The sequence below is a fragment of the Bipolaris sorokiniana genome, assembly GCF_000338995.1.
Source record: "Bipolaris sorokiniana ND90Pr unplaced genomic scaffold COCSAscaffold_10, whole genome shotgun sequence".
NCBI lineage: Eukaryota > Fungi > Ascomycota > Dothideomycetes > Pleosporales > Pleosporaceae > Bipolaris > Bipolaris sorokiniana.
The window spans coordinates 388,630-410,207 of record NW_006911904.1 but is presented as its reverse complement, the minus strand read 5'-3'; the positions used below and the strand labels follow the sequence as shown (position 1 = coordinate 410,207).

The 21,578-nt window shown below is 51.2% G+C and overlaps 10 protein-coding genes across 10 annotated transcripts; 5 read left to right on the top strand and 5 right to left on the bottom strand.

Moving 5' to 3' along the window:
* Positions 1-135: 135 nt before the first annotated feature.
* On the top strand, positions 136-582 carry COCSADRAFT_220323 (uncharacterized protein). Its single transcript, XM_007703592.1, has one exon. The coding sequence runs from the start codon at positions 147-149 to the stop codon at positions 387-389; it is 243 nt and encodes an 80-aa protein (XP_007701782.1). The 5' UTR covers positions 136-146; the 3' UTR covers positions 390-582.
* Positions 571-2,329, bottom strand: COCSADRAFT_220326 (uncharacterized protein). Its single transcript, XM_007703591.1, has 2 exons — positions 838-2,329; positions 571-776 (listed from the first exon to the last, which is right to left on the bottom strand). Exons 1-2 carry the CDS (start codon positions 2,205-2,207, stop codon positions 752-754), a joined length of 1,395 nt encoding a protein of 464 aa, XP_007701781.1. The 5' UTR covers positions 2,208-2,329; the 3' UTR covers positions 571-751.
* A 471-nt stretch (positions 2,330-2,800) lies between these two features.
* COCSADRAFT_220300 (uncharacterized protein) lies at positions 2,801-4,111 on the top strand. The gene has a single exon (XM_007703590.1). It carries the CDS (start codon positions 3,012-3,014, stop codon positions 3,993-3,995), a length of 984 nt encoding a protein of 327 aa, XP_007701780.1. The 5' UTR covers positions 2,801-3,011; the 3' UTR covers positions 3,996-4,111.
* On the bottom strand, positions 4,112-4,938 carry COCSADRAFT_220301 (uncharacterized protein). Its single transcript, XM_007703589.1, has one exon. The coding sequence runs from the start codon at positions 4,806-4,808 to the stop codon at positions 4,227-4,229; it is 582 nt and encodes a 193-aa protein (XP_007701779.1). The 5' UTR covers positions 4,809-4,938; the 3' UTR covers positions 4,112-4,226.
* Positions 4,939-5,643: 705 nt separating this feature from the next.
* COCSADRAFT_220303 (uncharacterized protein) lies at positions 5,644-8,741 on the top strand. Its single transcript, XM_007703588.1, has 3 exons — positions 5,644-5,974; positions 6,227-8,297; positions 8,353-8,741. Exons 1-3 carry the CDS (start codon positions 5,925-5,927, stop codon positions 8,539-8,541), a joined length of 2,310 nt encoding a protein of 769 aa, XP_007701778.1. The 5' UTR covers positions 5,644-5,924; the 3' UTR covers positions 8,542-8,741.
* On the bottom strand, positions 8,742-11,034 carry COCSADRAFT_220298 (glycoside hydrolase family 32 protein). The gene has a single exon (XM_007703587.1). The coding sequence runs from the start codon at positions 10,853-10,855 to the stop codon at positions 8,942-8,944; it is 1,914 nt and encodes a 637-aa protein (XP_007701777.1). The 5' UTR covers positions 10,856-11,034; the 3' UTR covers positions 8,742-8,941.
* Positions 11,035-12,214: 1,180 nt separating this feature from the next.
* COCSADRAFT_38337 (uncharacterized protein) lies at positions 12,215-13,791 on the top strand. Its single transcript, XM_007703405.1, has one exon. It carries the CDS (start codon positions 12,561-12,563, stop codon positions 13,521-13,523), a length of 963 nt encoding a protein of 320 aa, XP_007701595.1. The 5' UTR covers positions 12,215-12,560; the 3' UTR covers positions 13,524-13,791.
* A 1,275-nt stretch (positions 13,792-15,066) lies between these two features.
* On the top strand, positions 15,067-15,495 carry COCSADRAFT_161984 (uncharacterized protein; the record flags this gene model as incomplete). The annotated part of the gene is made up of 1 exon (XM_007703586.1): positions 15,067-15,495. One exon carries the CDS (start codon positions 15,067-15,069, stop codon positions 15,493-15,495), a length of 429 nt encoding a protein of 142 aa, XP_007701776.1.
* Positions 15,496-15,773: 278 nt separating this feature from the next.
* Positions 15,774-18,633, bottom strand: COCSADRAFT_121006 (uncharacterized protein). Its single transcript, XM_007703585.1, has 2 exons — positions 18,487-18,633; positions 15,774-18,435 (listed from the first exon to the last, which is right to left on the bottom strand). Exons 1-2 carry the CDS (start codon positions 18,546-18,548, stop codon positions 16,023-16,025), a joined length of 2,475 nt encoding a protein of 824 aa, XP_007701775.1. The 5' UTR covers positions 18,549-18,633; the 3' UTR covers positions 15,774-16,022.
* A 707-nt stretch (positions 18,634-19,340) lies between these two features.
* Positions 19,341-21,421, bottom strand: COCSADRAFT_191647 (uncharacterized protein). Its single transcript, XM_007703584.1, has 4 exons — positions 20,929-21,421; positions 20,301-20,693; positions 19,881-20,234; positions 19,341-19,819 (listed from the first exon to the last, which is right to left on the bottom strand). Exons 1-4 carry the CDS (start codon positions 21,268-21,270, stop codon positions 19,445-19,447), a joined length of 1,464 nt encoding a protein of 487 aa, XP_007701774.1. The 5' UTR covers positions 21,271-21,421; the 3' UTR covers positions 19,341-19,444.
* Between the last annotated feature and the right edge of the window lie 157 nt (positions 21,422-21,578).

Below are 21,578 nucleotides of genomic sequence, written 5' to 3'. Positions count from 1 at the left end.
TCGGAGCAGCCTTTTTCCGCTTCCCGTGATCAAAGGGCCTTCTACGCTGAATGGGTCACTGGGTATCCATACCGGTCGACGGGGAATCCACTTCCACATAATTCAAAAAGGAAAAGTAGAGCAGATATAAACTGTCAATACTCGACATGTCTTGCATTTGGACTACCCAGAAACTATGCTATATACAACAAAAGGGGATGCTATTTTACATGGCCTCCGCCTTATTCGCTTCATTACAACTAGTCCTTGTCACCCATCTGACAGGGCGTCTCGCATACCAACAAGGCGCAACAAGAAAAAAAAACAAAAAACAAAAATACAGACACAGACGCATATACCCCATTGCACCTTGTTTCTCCCACCGGACAATTAGGGAAAAAGAAATGTGATGCAGACTTGTCTAGGCCGTGGTAGATGTGAACTAGCAAAACAAAGCAAAGAAAGGAAACCTCACCAACGATGGATAACCCCAAGAGATGAACGCCATAGCTATGCCAACTTTATGGATCTCAGGAGTAAAACGACTTAATGGAAGGAGCACGGGAATACAGGCGGCTAGGAAAACGGAGGGGGTGCGAATACGTAGGAAGCCGTTGCTTGGATGACGAGGCTGATGCATGTCGGAGGGCGTAGTCGGCTTTGGTACTGCGCTTGGGCAAAACAATATCAGTCACCAGCTGAGGACTGTGTATAGTATGATACAAGGGTGTGAAGGAGTGTGGAGAATATAGAGGCGGTGACGGTCAAGGCACTACCTTGCTACACGGTGGATCAACCTAGGCAAGCATGTTAGTGATGAAGGGAACGATGATGATGATGGTCAGGCAAGTCATGTACCTTAAAGTGCTAATAGCAAATGTGGCAATCCACGCAATGAGGGCAATGAAGAGCGTGGCCGTCAGGCCCTTTTGTCTCTCACAGATGCTCATTCTGTAAGGGCAAGCATTTTCGCTGCCGGATTCAACGCATGCCCATTTCTCATCAGTGAGGGCCTGAAAAGCTAAACTAAGGTTGGCAGACTCGAAGACAATAAAGGCCAGGTCGAGGAAGATCAACGACATTTTGGCATTGTGTGAACGCAGTCCGAGGGGTTTCGACGTGTACTCGTCGTAGGTGATGTAGAGGGTGTAGATGATTGCTACAATGTCGACAAGGATGGCCATCCATGTCGACGAGTTGTTGCTGCAGCCATTGTTATCGGAATGACGGTAGATGGAAGCTGCTAGAGAGAGGGCGAGGGTGGAGAAGATGAGCACACAGGCACGGATCACGGCAGGAACCATGGGATGGTTCATCACGGTGTTGTGGAAACGTACGAGGGCGCGCCTTCTTTTCTCCGACGTAAAGAGCCAGAAACCCTTGATCTGTTCCTTGGGCGCACTCTCGCCAATGGGCTCCCACTTTTGCTCGAGGTCAGGCATATTTTCCTTCATCCAATCGTCGTCTACAATCTGGCCGCGTGACGAGATGGGGCGGTCGAGGTTGGAGCCCTGGGTGAACTGTTTCCATTTCGGAGCACTGTCGCTAACGGGGGTACCAAGGGTGACGGGGGCGCCCTCGCGGACATGGTCAAACTTGCGACCCGGGACGTTTGACTTTGGCGTCGGGCAGAAGTTGTGGTTTGCATGGCGGACCGTGGTGGGCGTCCGGGGCAGGAGGAAAGAGGTGGCATCAGCATCGTCCTCGTCTTCGGCAGACTGGACCCAAGGAGGCAGTGAGCGTACAGCACGCTGGCGTTCCCTGTTCTCCGCGCTCGCGGTCAGGCTTCGATTCGAGGACGCCAGGGTGCGCGGAGTGCTGGAGATGGAGTACGACTGGCTCTTCCGGGCGGGGCCTCCGTCGTGGCTGTCCTTGGAGACGCCCGAGACGGCGCTGATTCGGGACTGGGGGCGCTGGAACGAGGGCGGGTGCGAGTGCAGTGAGGAAGATGAGGGCGGCGGGATGGGCGAGGGCAGTAGCCTGTTTGCGTGTGCTGGGGCGGGCGTCGGGGTGGGTGTGGTGGAGGCGGCCAAGGACGAAGGCGAAGGCGAGGGCGAGGACGTGGTCATGGCCGGGGCGTTGGAAGAGGCATTTGGACTGGAGACGTGGGCGCTCCCCTGGGCGGCAGCCACGTCTGGGCGAAGGAAGGCGGCCGCATCTGTGAGGCCAACGGGGTCGATGTCATTGTTGTCCGTCTTTGTGGGCTCGCCCATGGGCGTGCTGGTCATGCTTGTCGGAGGATGTGAGGGGCGTCCTCGTCGCACCAGCGGTTCCCTTGAACAAGGCGCCCGTCCCTGATGTCAGATGTTGCGCCCAAGCAAGATTCGAAGGGGGTGGTTGAAAGCTTGGCGCCAACGCAGCGCGGCTGAGGAGCAGTTAGGTGGGAGCAAAGTAAACAAGACGCGCACACAGCATCGTCCGGCAGGGCGGCGGTCTGGCGAGGCGGGCGGGCGCAGCAGACAGCGCAGACAGGTCAGACAGGCCAGGCGGCGCGGGTGCTGTGTGTTGAGCGTTGGAGCGGTGCCGTCAAAGTGTGGGTAGTGGAGCGTTGTGAGGCCCGTTCACCCAAAGGCCAAAGGTTGGCTGCATCTGGGAAATTGCTTGTCGGCCGATCCCCAGCTTGCCACCCACCCGCCTGCAGCCTCGAAAGAGTCCCCATAATTCACCTGTCCTGTATATACTACAACTACTGGACTCTTATTTTTTTTCTCTAGTACTACTCTATTCTAGCATGCACTGCCAGCGCCTGCACTGCCTGCTCTGCACAGCCACAGGGCCGCTCTGTCGCCACAATGCGCTGGCTGGGCCATGGTGGTCAAGGGCTTTAATAACCTGACGTAGCCTCACCTGTATCTGCGCCATTGTGTGCTGACATACATGCTGCACACTACCTACTACTTGCATATTTACATACTGACGTAGTAGTCCCATCTGCTTACACGCTAGTTAAGTTACCCCCGCTTACCTAATCAGTCTACCCTCTGCGCCAATACCACCCAGTCCCCGCACCCACCACCAAAACCCCTCTCACGATGCGTCTCTTCCTGCTGCCCATCTCCACCCGTCGCTCCCTCATCTACTGCGAGAGGCTACATGAAAAGGCCCCAAAGGATCGCTCCCTCTATGACAAAATTACCCTCAAGGCGAGCGAGACGTGGGTGGCTTGGGAAAAGGATCAAAAAGCTGTGTGGGACTGGAAGCGCAAAGTGACTTTCTACGGCAACCAGGCATTGACGCGCATCCCCTACGAAGAATGGGGCCTCAAGACCATCCCCGCCCTCACCGCCAAGCGGAGGCAGGAAATCCTCGACGGCAAGGCAAAATATGAAGTCCTCTTCCCAGGAAAATATCTGCCCCAGGAGAGGGTCCCCAGCCTGCTCGAGAAGCTGGCCAAGGAGAGGCAGAACATGCACCGCACCAAACTCATCTGGAGTGTCGTCATCATGCCCTTCACTGCCCCCTTCATGCTCGTCCCCATCATTCCCAATCTGCCCTTTTTCTACGTACTCTACAGGGCCTGGTCGCATTGGAAAGCCCTCGGCGGCGCACGACACCTCGAATTCCTTCTCAAGCACAACCTCCCCAAACACAATCCGTCATGGACCCTGGACGAACTCTACACCGCCGGACTTATGTACCCCACCCGTGCTCTTTCCCGCGCCGCACCCCGCCCAACTCCGCAGCAGGCCCAACAAGTGGCCGCCGTGGTCCACCAGCAGACCAACAACGAGACCGAAGACGTCATGGTCCTCCAGCGCTGGAACGGCAAGCTTATTGCTGAGCAGTTCAATCTGCCGGACATGGAGGTCGAGATTGAGCGGGCTGTCAGCCAGGTGGAAAAGGCCATCAAGTCAAAGGAAGAGCGCATGGAGGAAAAGATCGAGCAGGAAATGGCTGCTGGCAGCAATGGCACTCGAGCCAAGGATGCCCTACCCAAGGAAATTCTTGAAAATATCCAAAACAAGGCCGAGGATATCGCTGAAGATACCAAGGCTGGTATGAACAAGGCTCACTAACTTTGAAGATACTTGAACGAAGACGATGTATAATTTCCACGAAATGAGACATGTACCATATTGCGCTGGGCGTTGGGAGGATTTTTGATATATTATACCACACATAGAAGGATCACCACATCTGTACGAGTAGATGCCCTGCGAAAGAAATACAAAAAAACGGTCGTTACGATCTTGTGATCCTGGAGTGATGCAACAGCACAGGACTCCAGGCTTACCCATACGTCTCCATCACAGCTCACTCTTATCTCCACGAAACTGGTCCAATTTCTCCTTCTCCCAAACAGTCGGTCCATCGTACCCATACAGTGGATCTTTCTTCAGCCATTCTACATGGCCCACCGCTTCTGCTTGGCTTTCCTCGCTCTCTTTTCCATAGCACATATCCCAGCTACATCCCTTTGGATAACTCCCCACCATGGTGAACCCCCCGTCTACATCTTCCACCAACCGATGTCCAACCCCAGCCGGCACAAGCACGGCATCTCCCGCGCTTACTTCGGCTTCTACCTTACCCGGATTAGATTCTCCTCCGAAAAGTAGTCGAGCACGCCCAGAAAAAATACACAGAAACTCGTGCGTCGTTGAGTGGTAGTGTGTCGTCGAGTACATTGTGTAGCGCCATTGCGGGGAAAGACCGTTACGGGAGACATGGCTTTCTAGCGTCGAAGGAGAAGTTGACGGAGGAAAAGCTGAATGGTAGATTATAAGCGGACGGCCGTGTGGTGTGGTGTTTGGAATCAGGGCATGAGAGGGAATGTAGTGTGCGCTTATGCGCAGGGCAGATAGCGGCGTGAGGTGTAAAGAAGACATTTTTTTCTTGGCTTCCTTTTCTTAAAAAGCTTATTCGGTTTGGTTTTACATCTGTGTAAGATCCTCAGAGGTCCGTTATCAGATTAGGAAAGTAATATGGGATTGGGATTGAGGGGTGTACCCTGGAGATGACACAGATTTATGATTGCGGGAATACGTCATCGGACAGGGAATAGAATTGATGGATGGGATGCTTGAGTGCAAATGACTGATTCCCCATCCCTACAAGATTGATTGTAGATCATCCAATTCAAAATACTCAACGATGGCCATTGGGGTCTATCCACTTTTGAAAAATGTTTAGCATCTCTGAGATTCGCCACCCGCATGAGTTGCTCCATCTGTCACCGAAAACAAGAGTAAAATAAGTGGCAATAGCATCTCTCAAATTCATAGTCACAAAGTCCAATACGGTGGAACTTCTGACATTGATATAGACAACATATGTCCCATGCTCTATTGATAGTAAAGGTACTTGGACAACACTGTACTGAGCTAGATTGGTCAGCCAACAGCACTTCTCCAAAGACCCTCCCTCACGACTACCCTGCATATGCACGAGTAGTCGTGAGAGTATCCATTGCCCAAAAGCGGTCTATCAGTCTCCCCGGATATAAAATCCCGGTGGTTTTGGGCTGAACGAAGGCGGCTCTCGGTGTACAACGAGGCTACGTGAGCGGGACCCTTGCGGGTGCCAAGCCTCCCAGCCTAGCTCGGTGCTGCCTGAACAACTCAAGCACGCTGAAGTGACTCTCAAAACGTCGCCGCCTCCTACTCCCTTCTGGCATCTTCGTCTTGCACCTCTCTCCCTTCTCTTCACTTTGTGTCGACGGGAAGTGCATACACTCCACTTAAGACGGAAGCCGAGCGCTCGGTATCTCTTGGACTCCCCACCGGCCGCCCATCACTCTCCTCCACTCCGCCTTCTCCACACATAACTACCTTTACTCTCGCAACCGTCTCCACTCCACCAAGAGCTATAAACATCTCCGCGCCTGTGGCTGTTTGCTCCGTAATACGCTTGTCTGCGACACAGCGGCTCCGGTCCCCAGGAAGCTCCTCACGCGCAAGTCGCCCCCGACGAGTGCCTAAGAGCACGCGAGGTTACACTCCAATATGGCCTCTTCTATGCCACCCGTCCCTGCAAAGGACGATGTTAACGCTACGTAAGTACCTTTACATACTTGATACGTTCCTTGTGCCTTTTCCATATGCTTGTGCAAGACGCCGCGGCGAAGCCCGGATATCCTGCAGCAAGACCACTCACGAATAGTCTAAATACATCATGTTCAGCCCTCAAACCACGCGATTCACTTTTACAAGAGCAACCTGAGGGCGACATCCAAAGCAATAATGATTCCTTCTACCTCAACATTTACGTCATAGCTGAATTGGGACCATTTGCTAATGATTCACAGGTGGAAATATCTCGAAGCCGGCGTTGACAAAATCATGACCAACCTACGCGAGGGCGTCGATATGAAGACATACATGGGACTTTACACGGCGATCCACAACTTTTGTACCGCCCAGAAGGCTGTGGCGGGCTCTTCATTCCACGCCGCTAACAACCGCGGAGGAGCCCATCTGCTCGGAGAGGACCTCTACCAGCACCTGATTGAATATCTTAAGGCACATCTTGCACAAGTACAGGCAGCGTCACGGCAGCATGTTGACGAAGCGCTCCTCCATTTTTACATCAAGGAGTGGAATCGGTACACGACCGCTGGACAATACAATAACCATTTGTTCCGTTACTTGAACCGCCATTGGGTGAAGCGCGAGATGGACGAAGGCAAGAAGAACATCTACGACATCTACACACTGCATTTGGTACGCTGGAAGGAAGATATGTTCACTGGCAGTCAAGAGAGCGTCATGCGGTCAGTGCTCAAGCTTGTCGAGAAGCAGCGAAACGGCGAGACTATCGAACAGTCGCAAATCAAGTCAGTCGTAGATTCTTTCGTTTCGTTGGGTTTGGACGAGGCGGACAGTTCCAAGTCAACGTTGGACGTTTACAAGGAGTACTTTGAGAAGCCTTTCCTACAGGCTACAGCAGAATACTACGACAATGAGTCAAAGCAGTTCCTTGCAGAGAACAGCGTGGTAGAATACATGAAGAAGGCCGAGATTCGCCTGGAAGAAGAGAAGGAGCGCGTCCCCCTGTACCTGCTCAACGAGATAATGTCTCCGTTGATGCGAACATGTGAACAATCGCTCATCACAAACCACTCCCAAGCCCTCCGCGAGGAATTTCAAATTCTCCTCGACCATGACAAGGAAGAGGATCTTGGCCGGATGTACAAGCTGCTCGCCCGTGTTCCCGAGGGCCTTGATCCTCTGCGTCTGCGCTTCGAGAACCACGTCCGCAAGGCTGGCTTGGCTGCTGTTGACAAGATTGCGCAAGATGGCGAAAACATTGAGCCCAAGGTCTATGTCGAGGCACTCCTTGAGGTTCACACTCAATACCAAGCGCTCGTCAACAAGGCCTTTAATGGAGAGTCTGAGTTTGTACGTTCGCTGGATAATGCTTGCCGTGAGTTCGTGAACCGAAACAAGATCTGCAAGTCGGGCTCCAACAAGTCACCTGAGCTTCTCGCAAAGTATGCCGATACACTGCTGAAGCGTTCCAACACCAAGATGAGCGAAGAAGACGACATGGAGAAGCTCCTCACACAGATCATGACTGTCTTTAAGTACATCGAGGACAAGGATGTGTTCCAGAAGTTCTACTCGCGCATGTTGGCCAAGCGTCTGGTCCAGACGACATCCGCGTCCGACGATGCTGAGACCAGTATGATTTCCAAGTTGAAGGAGGCTTGTGGTTTCGAATACACCAACAAGCTGCAGCGCATGTTCCAGGACATGCAAATTTCCAAGGATTTGAACACTGCTTTCAAAGAGTGGCAGGCTAACAACCTGGATGAGGCGGATATCAAGACCAACGTCGACGCATCGTACCACATTCTTGGTACTGGTTTCTGGCCGCTGAACCCACCCACCACACCATTTACTCCTCCTCAACTCATTGTTCAGACTTATGACCGTTTCTCCCGCTTCTACAACCACAAGCACCAGGGCCGTAAGCTGACATGGTTATGGCAGCTGTGCAAGGGAGAAGTCAAGGCCAACTACTGCAAGGTTGCAAACCTGAAGACCTCGCCAACCTTCCAGGTCTCAACGTATCAAATGGCAATCATGTTGCTGTTCAATGACAGCGACACCGTCACGTATGATGAAATTGCCGAGTCGACCAAACTGAACAAGGAGACTCTTGACCCCAGTTTGGGAGTATTCATCAAGGCCAAGGTTCTTCTCACTCAGCCCGAGAATGCCAAGCACGAGTCTGGTACCGTCTACAAGCTCAACACTGGCTTCAAGACCAAGAAGGTGAAGATGAACCTGAACATTGGTATCAAGTCTGAACAAAAGGCCGAAGCAGAGGACACACATAAGACGATTGAGGAGGACCGCAAGCTACTTATTCAGGTATGTACCTTCTTTTTTAGTTCTCACATTGAACATTATACTGACGTCGCCACAGTCGGCCATTGTGCGTATCATGAAGTCGCGAAAGAAGATGAAGCACCAGCAACTCGTGTCTGAGACAATCCAGCAAATTAAGAATCGCTTCATGCCTCGCGTTCCTGACATTAAAAAGTGTATAGATATTTTGTTGGAGAAGGAGTACCTGGAACGTCTGGAGGGCGATGAGCTCGGTTACCTAGCATAAAGTAGTTTCATGGAAGGCTTAAGGGAAGTATGTCAGGCATTCTTGAGTAATGAGTTATGCGGTTCCATTTTCATGGGTTGGGTGTCCATTCAACATCATTGCGTTTTCCATGATGGTTTATCATTTTGGCGTTTTTTTGTAAAGGCAAGCAGCAATGAATGGGTGGGGTATTTCACCTATAGGGGGGGTATAGGGGTCATAGATGTGGATTTACGGTTATCAGCATCATTGTTTACGCCTTGTCGGTGTGCCTTTTTGGATGAAAATTGAAAGAGTGTAAATCGGCACATGTAAAGTCCAGGCTCATCATTACACATGTGTGTTGTTATTTCTATCTCAAAAACATAAATACTTAGACATTACTTCCTGGACCTCCCCCACATTCCTCCTAGCCCTCTCCCTAAATCGTCTTATTCCTCTTCGGCCACGCATCCACCAACCCCTCGTAAACCTTCACCTCGCCCACCTGTACCTCCTCCTCTCCTTCTCCCTCCACGAAAACCCCAACACCCTTACTATCCGCATACCACGGCCTCACCCACGTACTCAGAGCAAACCGATCATTCGCATGCACCTCCACCACACCACCATCCACCACAATCGTCAGATTCAGTGTCTCAATCCGCGAGGCATTGACGTGACTTGGTAAATCGAACAGCCGGAACAAACCCTCCTCATCATACGTAGGTATACCCTGCGTCGTATTCGCCGCCGCAGACGAACTCCCACGTTCCACACTGAGCCGCTCGGAGCCGATATCGTACACAACACGAGTCGTCTCATGCGCGCCCGAGAGGATCGTAAGTCCCGCCTTCAAACCCGGTGTGCGCGCGGGAAAGGTCAGAGAGGCAGTAAGCATGTAGTGATTCTCCTTGGGGATCTGGGGTAGTTTGCATTGCTCGCCAGGAGAAAGCTCATCTGCAGGCAACGTGATTACGTTTGTTGCCTTTGCCTTGAACGCAGTCGTAACTTCCCGTGCGATCTTCTGGCACAATGTCGCAAGCCGTACTGTGCCCTCTCCGCTCTCTCGCTCGATCCTCCACGCCCCGGTTTCGCGGGCTAGCGGTGTGTCGAGCACGTCGATGTAGCAGCGCGATAGCTCACGCGGGAGAAGCAGGGAGCCCGTCCAATTTTGCTGGGCTGTGGGGAAGGCGGATGTGCCGTAGAGATCGCCCGTGAGCCAGAGATACGTGATTGCGCGATCGGGGGCGCCGCTCGCCCAGCTAGGCTGCGAGTCTGCGGAGAGAGGCTTGCCGGCTGCCGCGTAGGCGGAGCGGCCTGCATCTAATCTCCCCGCCATTGTCGGTTCAAAAGTTAGTTTGCCGTCGATGAGGGACTGGGTGCCAGCGACCCAGAGCATGTCTCTTTCGTCGGACACTTGGGGCACGATGGGTGCGTAGCTCCATTCTGCGCCTACGGTTAAAAAGGTTTCGCCAGTGGAGGGATTTGCGCCGTGCTCGTCGAGGGAGAAGATGTTTGCGACTTCGAAGTTGAAGCCCCAGCGACCGGCCCAGTTGGATTCGGTCCAGGTGGTGTTGGCGGCTTCGTGCCAGTATTCGCCTAGATACTCCCAGGTTTGGAATGAGGCGGCGTCTGAGTCGTCGTATTGGGCGTAGAGGAAGAGACTGGGGCCTACACCGTGGACACCGCCGGAGATGAGGGTGTACCATGTATCTTTTTTCTTGCTGAGAAGAGAATCAAATTGTGGGCTTTGGAATACGTATGGGTCTCTGAATCCCGTTACGTTGACGGCGAAGGGAGGGCTAGGGATAACAGGGCCGAACTTGGCTTTTGTAAAGTTTTTGCCGCCGTCCGTGGCATAGGCTAGTGATTGTGTTTCGCTCCCCTTTGTGTAGCGGATTGTCCATTGGATGGGGAGGTAGCTGACGCTTGTGTAGAGGAGCGTAGGCGTGCCGTTTACGCCCTTTTCAATCACACTCCCGTCGAAGACTGCAATGGGGTCGTTTATCCCGCCTGCACGGATGAACGGCGCGGAATTGGGATTCAAGTCCTTGTACGTAACCAAATCGCTCGTCGTCGCGCCCGATGCCCCCAGATGCAGATATCCGACATGGAAAAGCCCAGTGGCAGGATCCGTATAATGCATACACGGATCTCCGATCTGGCCAAACGCCGGTAGAACATGTGCTTTGGGTCTCCAAGTTTCGAAGAGCGAGTTATTCGCTAGGGTAGAGAGATTGGGTGGAGCGGCATTGTAGTCAATAGTCGTAGGTTGACGGACCAGAATCCGACTTGTTGCTTCCATCGCAAACGACAACACTACCACCAAATCGCGTGACGACGAGAACTTCATGGCTGCAATAGTATTACTACGCTTTCACGCAGCGAAAGCGAATTGCTCTTTCAGCAAAGCCCAACAACCCAATGCGCGACCTCCGCCATCTTTTTATCTGCCGTTCAAGAAGATGGGGAAAACAAGCTTGCTTAACCCGAATCGCAATAAGCAGCCTTGGCTTTATGACGACAGTTGCGATTTACTAGGACGGTTGTTGCGGAATGTTCTTGCGGAGGGTTTTTTTACCCCACAATAGGTCCGAAAGATCGGAGACGTTGCGATAGTTAGGCTGTTGGTTTATTGGTTACGTAGTTTTGCTGGCCGACCCACCGAAACGAGTAACGTCCAGTCGTACGTCGGACCGAGAGGTTGGTTTGCGGGCGCGTTGCTCGTTGAGTTTGCATCCGGGTGGAGCGGACGGTGCCAGTGGAATAGTTGTGCTTGGCGAGTTGGGGTACATGGATAAGATGGTGTTGCCAGCGAATCAGTTCACCGGATTTTCTATTTGTTATCTTTGTTGTGACAATGCGGTGTATAATGCTGTATTTTCTTGGCGCGTAAGGACAATGGGATGCAAGCTACTTCTCTTGTGCAACTAGATTTCAGAGAAAATATTCTATTGCAAATTTCTCATCAGTATAGGCAGGGTAGATACACATAATGAGAGGGATCAGCTCTGTTTTCGGTCTCTGCTCCAGAAATGTGACAAACGGTCAACAGAGTCTGCTGGCGGTGGGTTCAGTGGGGTCTATGGCCTGATTCATGGTACCTGGAGGAGGATCGAATGCATCATTGTCCAATAAGTTGTAAGCAAGAGCAAACACGTGTGCATGAACAGTCAGGCTATCCATATATTGAGTGTATCTAAAGCAAAGACATGAAGATTACTTACCTACATCACTCGACCTTGTCCTACATTGACCTTCGTCTTGGCATCCAGAGCACCCTAGAGAGCTACTCCCAAGCGGTTTCTTGTGAAAAGTGTAGCAGCTCATGCAGAGGCCGTATCAGTAGCAGCTCACCAGATATCGGATGAGGGTGACAAAAGGTGATACATTACAAGAAGGTGAGACTCATAGGCGGTACAAAAACAGAGTCGGGTCGTGTGCAGAGACAACCATCGGCCTCGTCTGTATCCGAAAAGGATTTGACAAATTCCTAATAGGGTGCTGGGCTGGCCGAAAGCAGTTCCAAGGTACTGTTGGCAAACTATTGTAAGACGGCCAAGTAGGACGGGTTTGGCGAGAGCAATGCGATGATTGGCGGGCCTCGTGACAGACAGCTCGGTTGCATGCCCCGTTACGTCAGCCGTGCCACGCGTGTCTCTTGTGGCTAGCCCTCCCGCAATTCCAGAACGTGAACGCGTGCGCCGTCGATGAACTGTACCGTAGTTCACCTCGGCCTCGGTTCGCCATGGGGTGCCTCTCACCTCTCTTATGAACCGTGACTTCTTGCCGTGCAGCCTACTCTACTTAATTGTCGTGGGCATCGCGACACCCAGACCCCACCTCGTCGTGCCCACTCACTCCCCTGACACTCCCCTTCGCCTCTCTGCTGCCTGCGCCCACCTCAGCCCATACATCCACATCCACACCTCAGCCCGCCCCAGACTGTGGCAACCAAGTGCGTCTGTGACCTACTTGTCTAAATAAATATCACCGTCTTCTTCTCCCTTCGACAAGCCTTACCAGAACCGCTTTCAACTACGACTATCCATATGATCATGGCAACCTTTCGCGAAGAAGCCGCCATGTCGGACCACCCGAATGTCCATATGCGCAACCAACACGAGTACACCTACCGTTTACCCGCGCCGCCTCGGATCGCTGTACCCCCGCCCACGCTTGTCTCCGACATGCCGGGCCTAGTACTAAGCGATAGCTCCGGTGAAGAGTTGGACATGACCTTTCTGAAAGAGCTAGACCTTGAGCATATAGTACATAAGAATTCACTGCTCGAATGGGCATACGAACGGCGGAGACAGGCCCAGATGATCTTGCCCTGGCTGTATCTTGGACCCATGATGGCAGCCAAGGACAAGGCCTTCCTCGAGCGCGAAGGCATCACCATGGCCCTGGCCGTTCGTGCGCAACCTAACAGTCTGGTGGGCGCAATGCAAGCGGCTAGCGAAGTCTGCCTTGAAGTGGGCAGTATCGAGGCCCTTACCTTTTACGCTCTTACACCCAAATTCCCTGAGGCGACTAGGATGATCAACACACACGTGGCAAAAGTTCGACAGCACACATTACAAACCAAGGGCGAAGCCACGCTCGGCAAAGTCCTTGTCTTCTGCGAGTCCGGCAACGAGAAGTCAGCAGCAGTCGTAGCCGCTTACCTAATGGAGACACTAAACGACTTCAACCACGTCAGAGCCATGCAAATCTGTCAGGCACAACGCTTCTGCTCTAACTTTGATGATACACTCAAAAACATATTACGCTCGTATTGGGATATCGTTGGAGCACGACGTGCTATCGCCGCCTCGCAATATCAAACACCACATCGAAATGTCCAGAGCAACGGCCATCCACAGCCCGACTCACTATCACCTACACTGTCATCGTCGAAGCCCAAGCGATCACTGGAGGAAATGCGAGACGAAGATGCTGACATGGATAGTGACGTAGAAGCATCAGACGCACTTCGCTTTGCCGATCGCGATGTGACCCCTTTCCAGGACCGCTAGCTAGCTAACATGTCCCTAGGCGTCTGGTGGGTTCTTGAGGTCTCTCTTTGTTTAGGTGTCGTTTCTTTAAGCATTATACCCAGCATGATACAGGGCGTTTGGCGGTTGGTGTTGGGACTGGACAAGTTTGTCATGGTTTATGAGAATCAATCAGCGCATGTTACACGAGCAGGCATGTGATAGACTCCTGTCTTAAGAATAGCGTACGGAACACCTCAGAGTAGGAATTGGTTGTTGGTTTTACTTTATGAAAACGTTCAAACATGATTTTTTAGTTTTTGTCATCTGAAGCTTTTGTGTCAATTGGTGATTCCGATCTTCTTTTCTGGTTTGCTCACTTCTTGCGCACCGACCATGGGCAACTAGCAATTCGCGATCTGGTATCTTATCACAAAGGTGCCACAAGCAAGGGGAAGTATGCCTCTATTGCGACTTGTACTATGTTACTTTTATATCTAAGGTCCTATGAGTAATATCCTCCGCACATGTTTGAAACTACTATCTCTATATTTTTTTTTCTCCATATGGGCAGCTGTTGAAGCCGCCTAGTCCACCGTATTATCTCAACGTCTATTCTCTTGAGGGTGTTGCCTACTTGTACCAGAACTATAGCTGAGGAGTGAAGTGGACGAAGACTCGTGTCGACCACCATGGCATCTTCGCCTGCACTACACTGTTCGCTCATGGTGTTCTTAGCTCACCGCACTCTACGCACTCTAAAAGCTAGCAATTACTGACTTCCATCTCGACCCAGGTTCTCTCAACTGTCAAATGCAGGCCGAATGAATAGTAGTACCATGGAGTCTCTTGCGGAGATATTGTAAAGCAGTCCTGTACTCCCAAAGTCTACACATATGCCGCATTTCGGAAAGTATTGACAGTTAACCATAGTCTACTTGTTGGGGTTACTATCAATAACATCATCGTCGCGGATCTGAGAGTGAATTGAATTACCTGGAACGTGATAGGCACAACGGTGACGGTGAGGTCGACGTCCCACCAGACCCAAAGTCTTCAGACCAAAAGTCACCCAGCCATATCCAATACCTCATATCCAGGGACTCCATAGACTTACTACCATCCTATCACTCTGATATATAGTCGCCTTTCCGTCCATGTTCATCATTTCGTACTTCTCGTACTGACGTAGCTCCTTATCACATCCATCAGTCCCAGCTCTCACCACTATCATAAACATCGGCATCTTACTCAACCGATTATATCATCCATCCAAGACAAAGCTCCAACATGGCTAGGGAAAGAGCCTCTAAACACAGCGCAGTCGTGAACTGGCTGAATCCTACCCCCCCTAGGTATCCACATGATCCCCCCAACATCCTCTCCCTCAACCAAGCATTACAGCTGGTCGAAAGCGTAAGGGACGCTGAATCCAAACGACCACGCAAAAGGAAAGCTACTCCCCGCCAAAACCAGCGAGACTGTCACCGATGTAGCGAGAAAGGTCATGCAGCAAAGGATATAGCCGAAGACGGCTCTTTCAAGGTACATTATTCCCAATCCTTTATCTCTACTCCCCCTCATCATGCTCATCCAAATCTCGAAAAGAAAAACCGGCCTAGGAAGCCAGCCCCCTAACTCACTCTGTGCCATTAGTGTCCCACCCGCATCACCGACGCCCAAACCATGTCAGCCGAACTCTCGCGTCTCCATGCAGAATTCACCGCCGAACTCGCCACTCTACGCCAAAAAGACGAACAAAAACAACAACAACAACAACTCATCCATCAACAAAATCGAAATCAACAAGTTCAACAGAATGTATACCAACACCCACGCCACCAACAACAACAATCCCTATACCATCGTCTCCGCTACCACCACCATCTCTACCGCCAACCCCAAACCCAAGCTTCCTACCTCAGCACCCTCCAAAAACGCAACCGCAACCTCCCCATCTGGTCCACAAACTACTTCGCTCTTTACCGCGCACTACAGCGCAGATCGGGACTAGCGCGGTTTGTAGGTTATAGTGGTAAGTCGCATTTTGTGCGTTTATATACCGAGGGGTTGAGGAAGTATGTTGAGGAGACGAGGGAGAAGCAGGAGAGGGAGACGGAGAGGGAGAGTGAGGGGAGAGAGGTGTTGTGGCCGAATGTGCAGGTTGTTGTTGGGAGAGGGGCGGTGGGGATGTGAAGGGGGGGATATAAGGATAGAGGGGGATGTTTTGGGTGTGAGGGTGGTGGGAATGAGGTTGTGTGTTGGATGGTGAGGGCGTTTGGAATAGTGCGTGGAGATGCTCTGAGGTTTCGATTGTGTTGTACCTAATGTACTTTAGCTAGGATTTTGTAGACTGGTTTTACGGTAATACAGAGAAAGCATGTTCAGTCAATAACCTCACTTGCGAACCTAAGTCCATGTGACATAAGTATGCACATACATATTCATTCTCGATCCAAAAGTACCCAGGGTATAAAACTTCCATCTCTCATCTATCCCACCCATTACCCACCAAACTCCATCTTCATTTCTTCTTTTCCTTTAACTGAACTGATCCCCATGTTCACTATCCCCTCCAATCCTCCTCCCCGCAATCCTGCCCTGACTCAACTTCCACCGCCACCGCCTCTCCCTCTCCTCCTTCTCCCGCTCTTCCCTCTGTCTCTTCTTGCGCTCGTACACAGCCCTCACGGTACGCTTGGTGCGTTCAGCACCCTCATTGTAGTTCGCCCGCGCAAGATCAACAACGCTGTCGATTTGCTCGGGGGTGTACACAAAGTTCCATGTTGACATGAAATCGCTCACCTTGGGGTCTGCACCAGGCACTTTTGGATTGGCAAGGAAGGGAAAGTAGATGACCGTGAAGCCGGAACTTGGGTGCATGAGCTCCCAGTCTTCTTCGACTTGCTTGCTTTCTGGGGATGCAGAGTCAGAAGTACGCTCTTCAGTAGTTCCGACCCAGATGTTACAGTAACCCAAGTCCTCAATCTTCTTCTTGCTGGGTCCATCCTTTTCTTTGGCTTGTTCGAGTTTTTCTTGGGCTTCTTGTTCGGTTTTGGCTTCGGCGCGGTCGAGGTCTTGTTGAATTTCTTCCATTGACTCGTGAGCGGGTGGCCAGCCTGCACCAACTGGCCATCCCTTGATCCCGCGCTGCCGAGCATATCCATCGGCAACTTTGAGCCAGTTGTCGGTTCTCACATCGGCAGAAGCGTCAAAGGCGACAAGTATATCCACGTTGCGTCCTGGGCGGAGCAGGGGGTAGATAGGCAGGTTATTGGACATGCCAGCATCCATGAATTGAAAATTCTTTTGTTGAAAGATGCTTTCGGGACAGGTCGAAGGAAGAAACTCGCGCATGCCTAGGGCATAATTTGGCATTGCAGCAGGATCAATGGGATGGACTTTGACAAGGTCATCATCCCGCTCCGCAATCATGGCGTCTATGCTACTGCCCAGACCTGTCAAGCTGCGCATGAGAGGACGAATTTCGCGGTAATAGTGTGATAGTGTTGCGCAGAAAGCGGATCCCCAAATACCCATAAGCAGTGGGACGCGCACTTCGGGCAATGCTAGGCCGTTGTCTCGCCAGACGGTTCGGCCATTCTGGAAACGGCGACCCATTGCCCATGTTGGTATACCGGCTGATAGCTCCTCACACCACATCTCATATGGGGTAAATTCAAACCACTGAAACCAGGCCTCCTTTCTCGCTTGCGCTTCTGCCTCGATAGCACTCTTGTCGTCTGACTGTTCGGCGAGAGGAATCTCATGACGTACGGCAGTGTAAATTGGGAGTGGTTGTGAGCCATTGTCGGTGAATCGTCGCTGATTTGATATCTTGAAGTCGTACTCGCTGACAGACAGCTCGCCTTTGGGTACGAGCAAGCGCGCAGCAAGCAGAGCACCATATATGTCTACAAGACCAAAGTCGGCGTCTGGGATGCCCTTTGCCTTTTCTACGAGGCCGCTTAGTAGATACTTGCTCGTTGGGGCACTGACGAGCAGTTCAAGTGCATCAGGGGGAAAAGCAATGTGTACGCCAAGCCTGTTCTTGAGATGACGAATCATACGAGCATGGCTACGTTGGCTGAGCTCTGAGTAGTAGAGTGTCTGCAGCCAGCAGCTGCCGCTGACTCCCGCCGTGTAAGTCACACAGTCGAAGAGACCTGCTTCCTTGGTGGACAAGTACGAAGATGTGCCAGCAACAAGAGCGCGCAGTCCTCCTCCAGAACCACACATTGCAATGACGGGGACATCGTCGGGATGGATTGTGGCTTCCGGGATATCAAGGTAGCGCGCAAGCGCAGCCTTGGTGAAGTGTGCACGCTTCTCCAAGAAAGATTTTTCTTCCTGGCACAGCTCGTTGGAAACCCTGACAGAAGCATCCCAGATAATCTCTGGGTTGATCTCGGGATCATTGGCCTCGCGCCATATCTCTTCGGCCAAAGAGCCCGGGGCCATGGAGAGCTCATTCTGCAGCTTGCGGATGAAGCCGGGCATGACCTTGACCCAATTGGGCACAATGTAGTCAATGATGGTGTCGCCAATCTTGGAAGGGGAGGGCGACTTTGGGAATTTGTCCGTGATGGTCTGCCAGGCGGACTGACTCTCTCCGGTTCGGTTGTCACCCTCATCCTCGCTGCCGTAGCCCTTCACAACGCGAGTCTGGGGTGGTGCGTCCTGCTCTCCTGACTTGCCCTCGCCTTCTTTGTTTATCTGCCTTTCGGCATCCCCAGCGGACGTAGTTTCGGTCTTGGCATCATCACCACCACCAAATATGTATCGCTTGAGAGACGGCGCATCGAGTTGAATGGGACGTAACAGCGGGTATGGAGAGTATGGAGATATCAAGTAGCCAGTGGCAGCCGTGGCAAGCAGGCAAGGAGGGCCATAGCGAAGACCGAGGGTGGCTGCCCTGGACCTGGAAGACAGGGAATAGTGTTTTGTGTGCAGGCTGGATAATTAGCATGCGATAGTGGGGGGATGGATTTCTAGGTGGACGCACCCACGACGCGTCCCACACTGCCAAAGTTGGCCCAAATTGCGTGTGTTCCTATAGCTGGCCATGCGCGAAGATAATGACAAGAGAGCGTGTGGTGTGAAGGCTTGCAAGGAGCATGGGCAATGTGTGCATGGGAACCACCCACGACTGGGGTGATGGGAAAGACCTCAACATGACATGCCAGAATCCCACCACACAAACTGGTTGTGGATCCCGTCGATCGAACCACGGCCCGCATGTCGTATGCCAAGCCCTGCAGGAACATCCACCAGCTGGCCAGAACACCCCACTTATCTTTGCCCATTGCACGTGATACCAGTACCAGATTATTAGCAAGTTTGTTGTGGCAGCTCCTTAAGCCATTGCCCTGGAAAACAACCCAAAGGTTTTTGAAACGGCTTGTTGTATAGTCTTGTATAAAGGCCTTGTTTGGATAGCGAACAACAAGATCTGGTCAGCAACATCAACAGTTGACGCACACGACGTGGAGTTGTCCACTCATACACTAGTCTGCATTAGCAAAGATGCCCCGTGGGAACGGCTACCAGTAAACGGCAGGTGTTACGGACACGGCATCAACTCCGGTTTTATTGTTGCCAATGGGAAGTATGTCGACTGAAGCTGGATTCTGTGTAATGGCATCTTGATCAAATACATGACATATTACTCACAAGCCTGTGCGCGTTTCACTGATACCCTTTTACATATGTACACTTTACAGCCGAGATTGGTACCTGCTGCCCGTAATCGGGTTGCGGTTTTCGACTTTGATTTTTCCTCACAACACGGGCCTCGTAGCAAGTTTTTTTCCTGTATTAGCGTCTTGTAGGGATGTTTGGGTCTGTTGCGCGCTCATTAGGAGGATGAAATACAATTCCGATTAACTACAGTGTAGTAATTCATAAGCGTTGAATCGACCTGCTAGCCAGGGGATATCTGACATCCACATCAACGTCTAACATCATATACCCTTCTCAGTATCCTTTTGTTTGTTTCTTTTCTTCCTCATCATCGTCTTCGTCCCGTCGAACCATTTTTTTCCATCAACTTTGCAACGTCCATCCCAAAACTTCGCTGTCTTCTTCCAAACATCACCAGCCCCTTTTAGTCCTCTACTCAATACTAATATAATCAGATATGCCGGCCCGCAAACACATATCATGACAATTGCAAATGTCGTGAGACTTGTCGATGTTGGTAGAATAGACTGCATGCCAAAGATGGATGTTGCAAAGCTAGCAGGCAAGAACACCATGGAGATAAGCGTGAGCACGTGGATATTTTTGCCTTGTGCGACAGTGGTGCGCGTTTCAAGGACTGAAGAGGCATTAAAAAGCTGTAATATGGCGTTAGAGCTTCAGTCCACCGGTAAACGAGGGTGTTGGGGAAGCACTCACACCGTCGCGCAGTGCCCGTATCTCCTCCTGCTTAGCGCTGTTATCTTTTATCATGCAGGCGAGCTGAGTCATTTGTTTTTGAATCTCATTTAGGTAAGGTATGGACGCAGTTCTTGTCGCAGCCGCTTCGCCATCTGAACTTGGAGGTGTGTGGCTTATTCCATCGTCGCCCGTATTGAGAAGATTCAGAAATGATGCTTTGTCATATATGTCCCAAATTCTAATAATTGAAGCAATACACTCGTTGACGAGACGCAAGGATTGAAGAGCCCAGAAGTAAGTCCGTGAGTTTGTGAAATCCTTGTTTTCGAACAGGAGAGATTCTCGCACCTCATTATTGAAGAGAAAGTCGTCCTGCCGGATACGGTCAGATTTGAGTTTTATGGATTTGGAGTATTTGCTCTGAGGGCAGACACTTACCGAGGGTGCAGAAACCGAGGATATCTGAGCTGCCACTTCCCTAAGACACCTCCTGACCTTCCTCAATTCACTATTAATGCCCCAGCAAAATGCTTCCACTCCGTTTTTAATTTTTCTACTTGATGCGTGGTCCCGATTGCAAGAGAGGATTAGGAGTCTCCATGGTAGTGCAGCAGACGTATTTGCTCCCTCTGTATCAGAAAAGCTCAATGCCACGGAGGAGCTTCCGCGGCAGATTCGAAGGTGTGGCAGATTCTTGTGGAAGGGACCCGACTGCTGACCCGGATAAACATCCTGGTCTTCAAATGAAATATAGTAGTACTTGAGGGAGAAGAACCAGATATTTCGCGGTCCTTTCCAACCTGGGTCAGGAAGATAGCCAGAAGATCCCCCCTGATTGATAAAGGTCGAGAACAGTCGTTCTAGATCAAAGTGGGAAGTCAGGCATAAGAGTAGTTGAAGTGTAGTAATTGGCGGAAGTGATCGTATCTGCATAACCCGTCCAAAGGCTTTGATTCCTCCCTGATGTATTTCCGCGAATCTATCGGTATTCTGGACAATTGGATTTCGTTAGTTATTTAGAAATCGGAGGGTTGCGATGGCTGTCATCGGCACCCGAGTTTTGTACCTTTAGTAGTGCCCACAATCCTTCAGCAGCTTTCGTGGGAGGTTGAAAAAAGGTGTTGCCTAAAGTATCTATGTCTGCTATAACGTAATAGCCATTTGTTTCCTCCTTTAGCTTTTGTTCAATTGTGCCGGCAACTGGTTCCGAATTCGTTTCAAGCAGTGAGGAAAGAAGCTGTTTAACTGCTGAGGCTTGAAATATTCTCCCATTCAGAATATCTCGAAGACAAGTCAAAAGACTATCTAAGTCAAATATCTCTGTGGGTAACACTGGAATTGGCCCTCGAGAATTTTGTATTCCATTAGAAGTATTGTTACTGCTAGCTGTGGGAGCCACGTCGACCATTGTGGTGGAAGTATCTGGGTCGCCGCACTCTTCAATTGGCTGTGAAATTTGGGGCAATTTCAAGATATAAGAGAGCAGTAGTTGGGAATGAAATTGGAGAAGTTCAATGAATGGTCTCTGAGATAGACATCCTCGAAGCCAAATGTGGTCTGACAGTAGAATGAAAGCTAGCGAAAAAAGAAATATGCGTACTGCGCCCTTTAAGCTCAGCCTGCACGCCACTTTGACGATTCGTCGGGCTGTCAAATGCACTAAAGCACTGCCCCATTCCTCTAAGCCAGCGCAACAACTTTGACAACTTGGCGCAG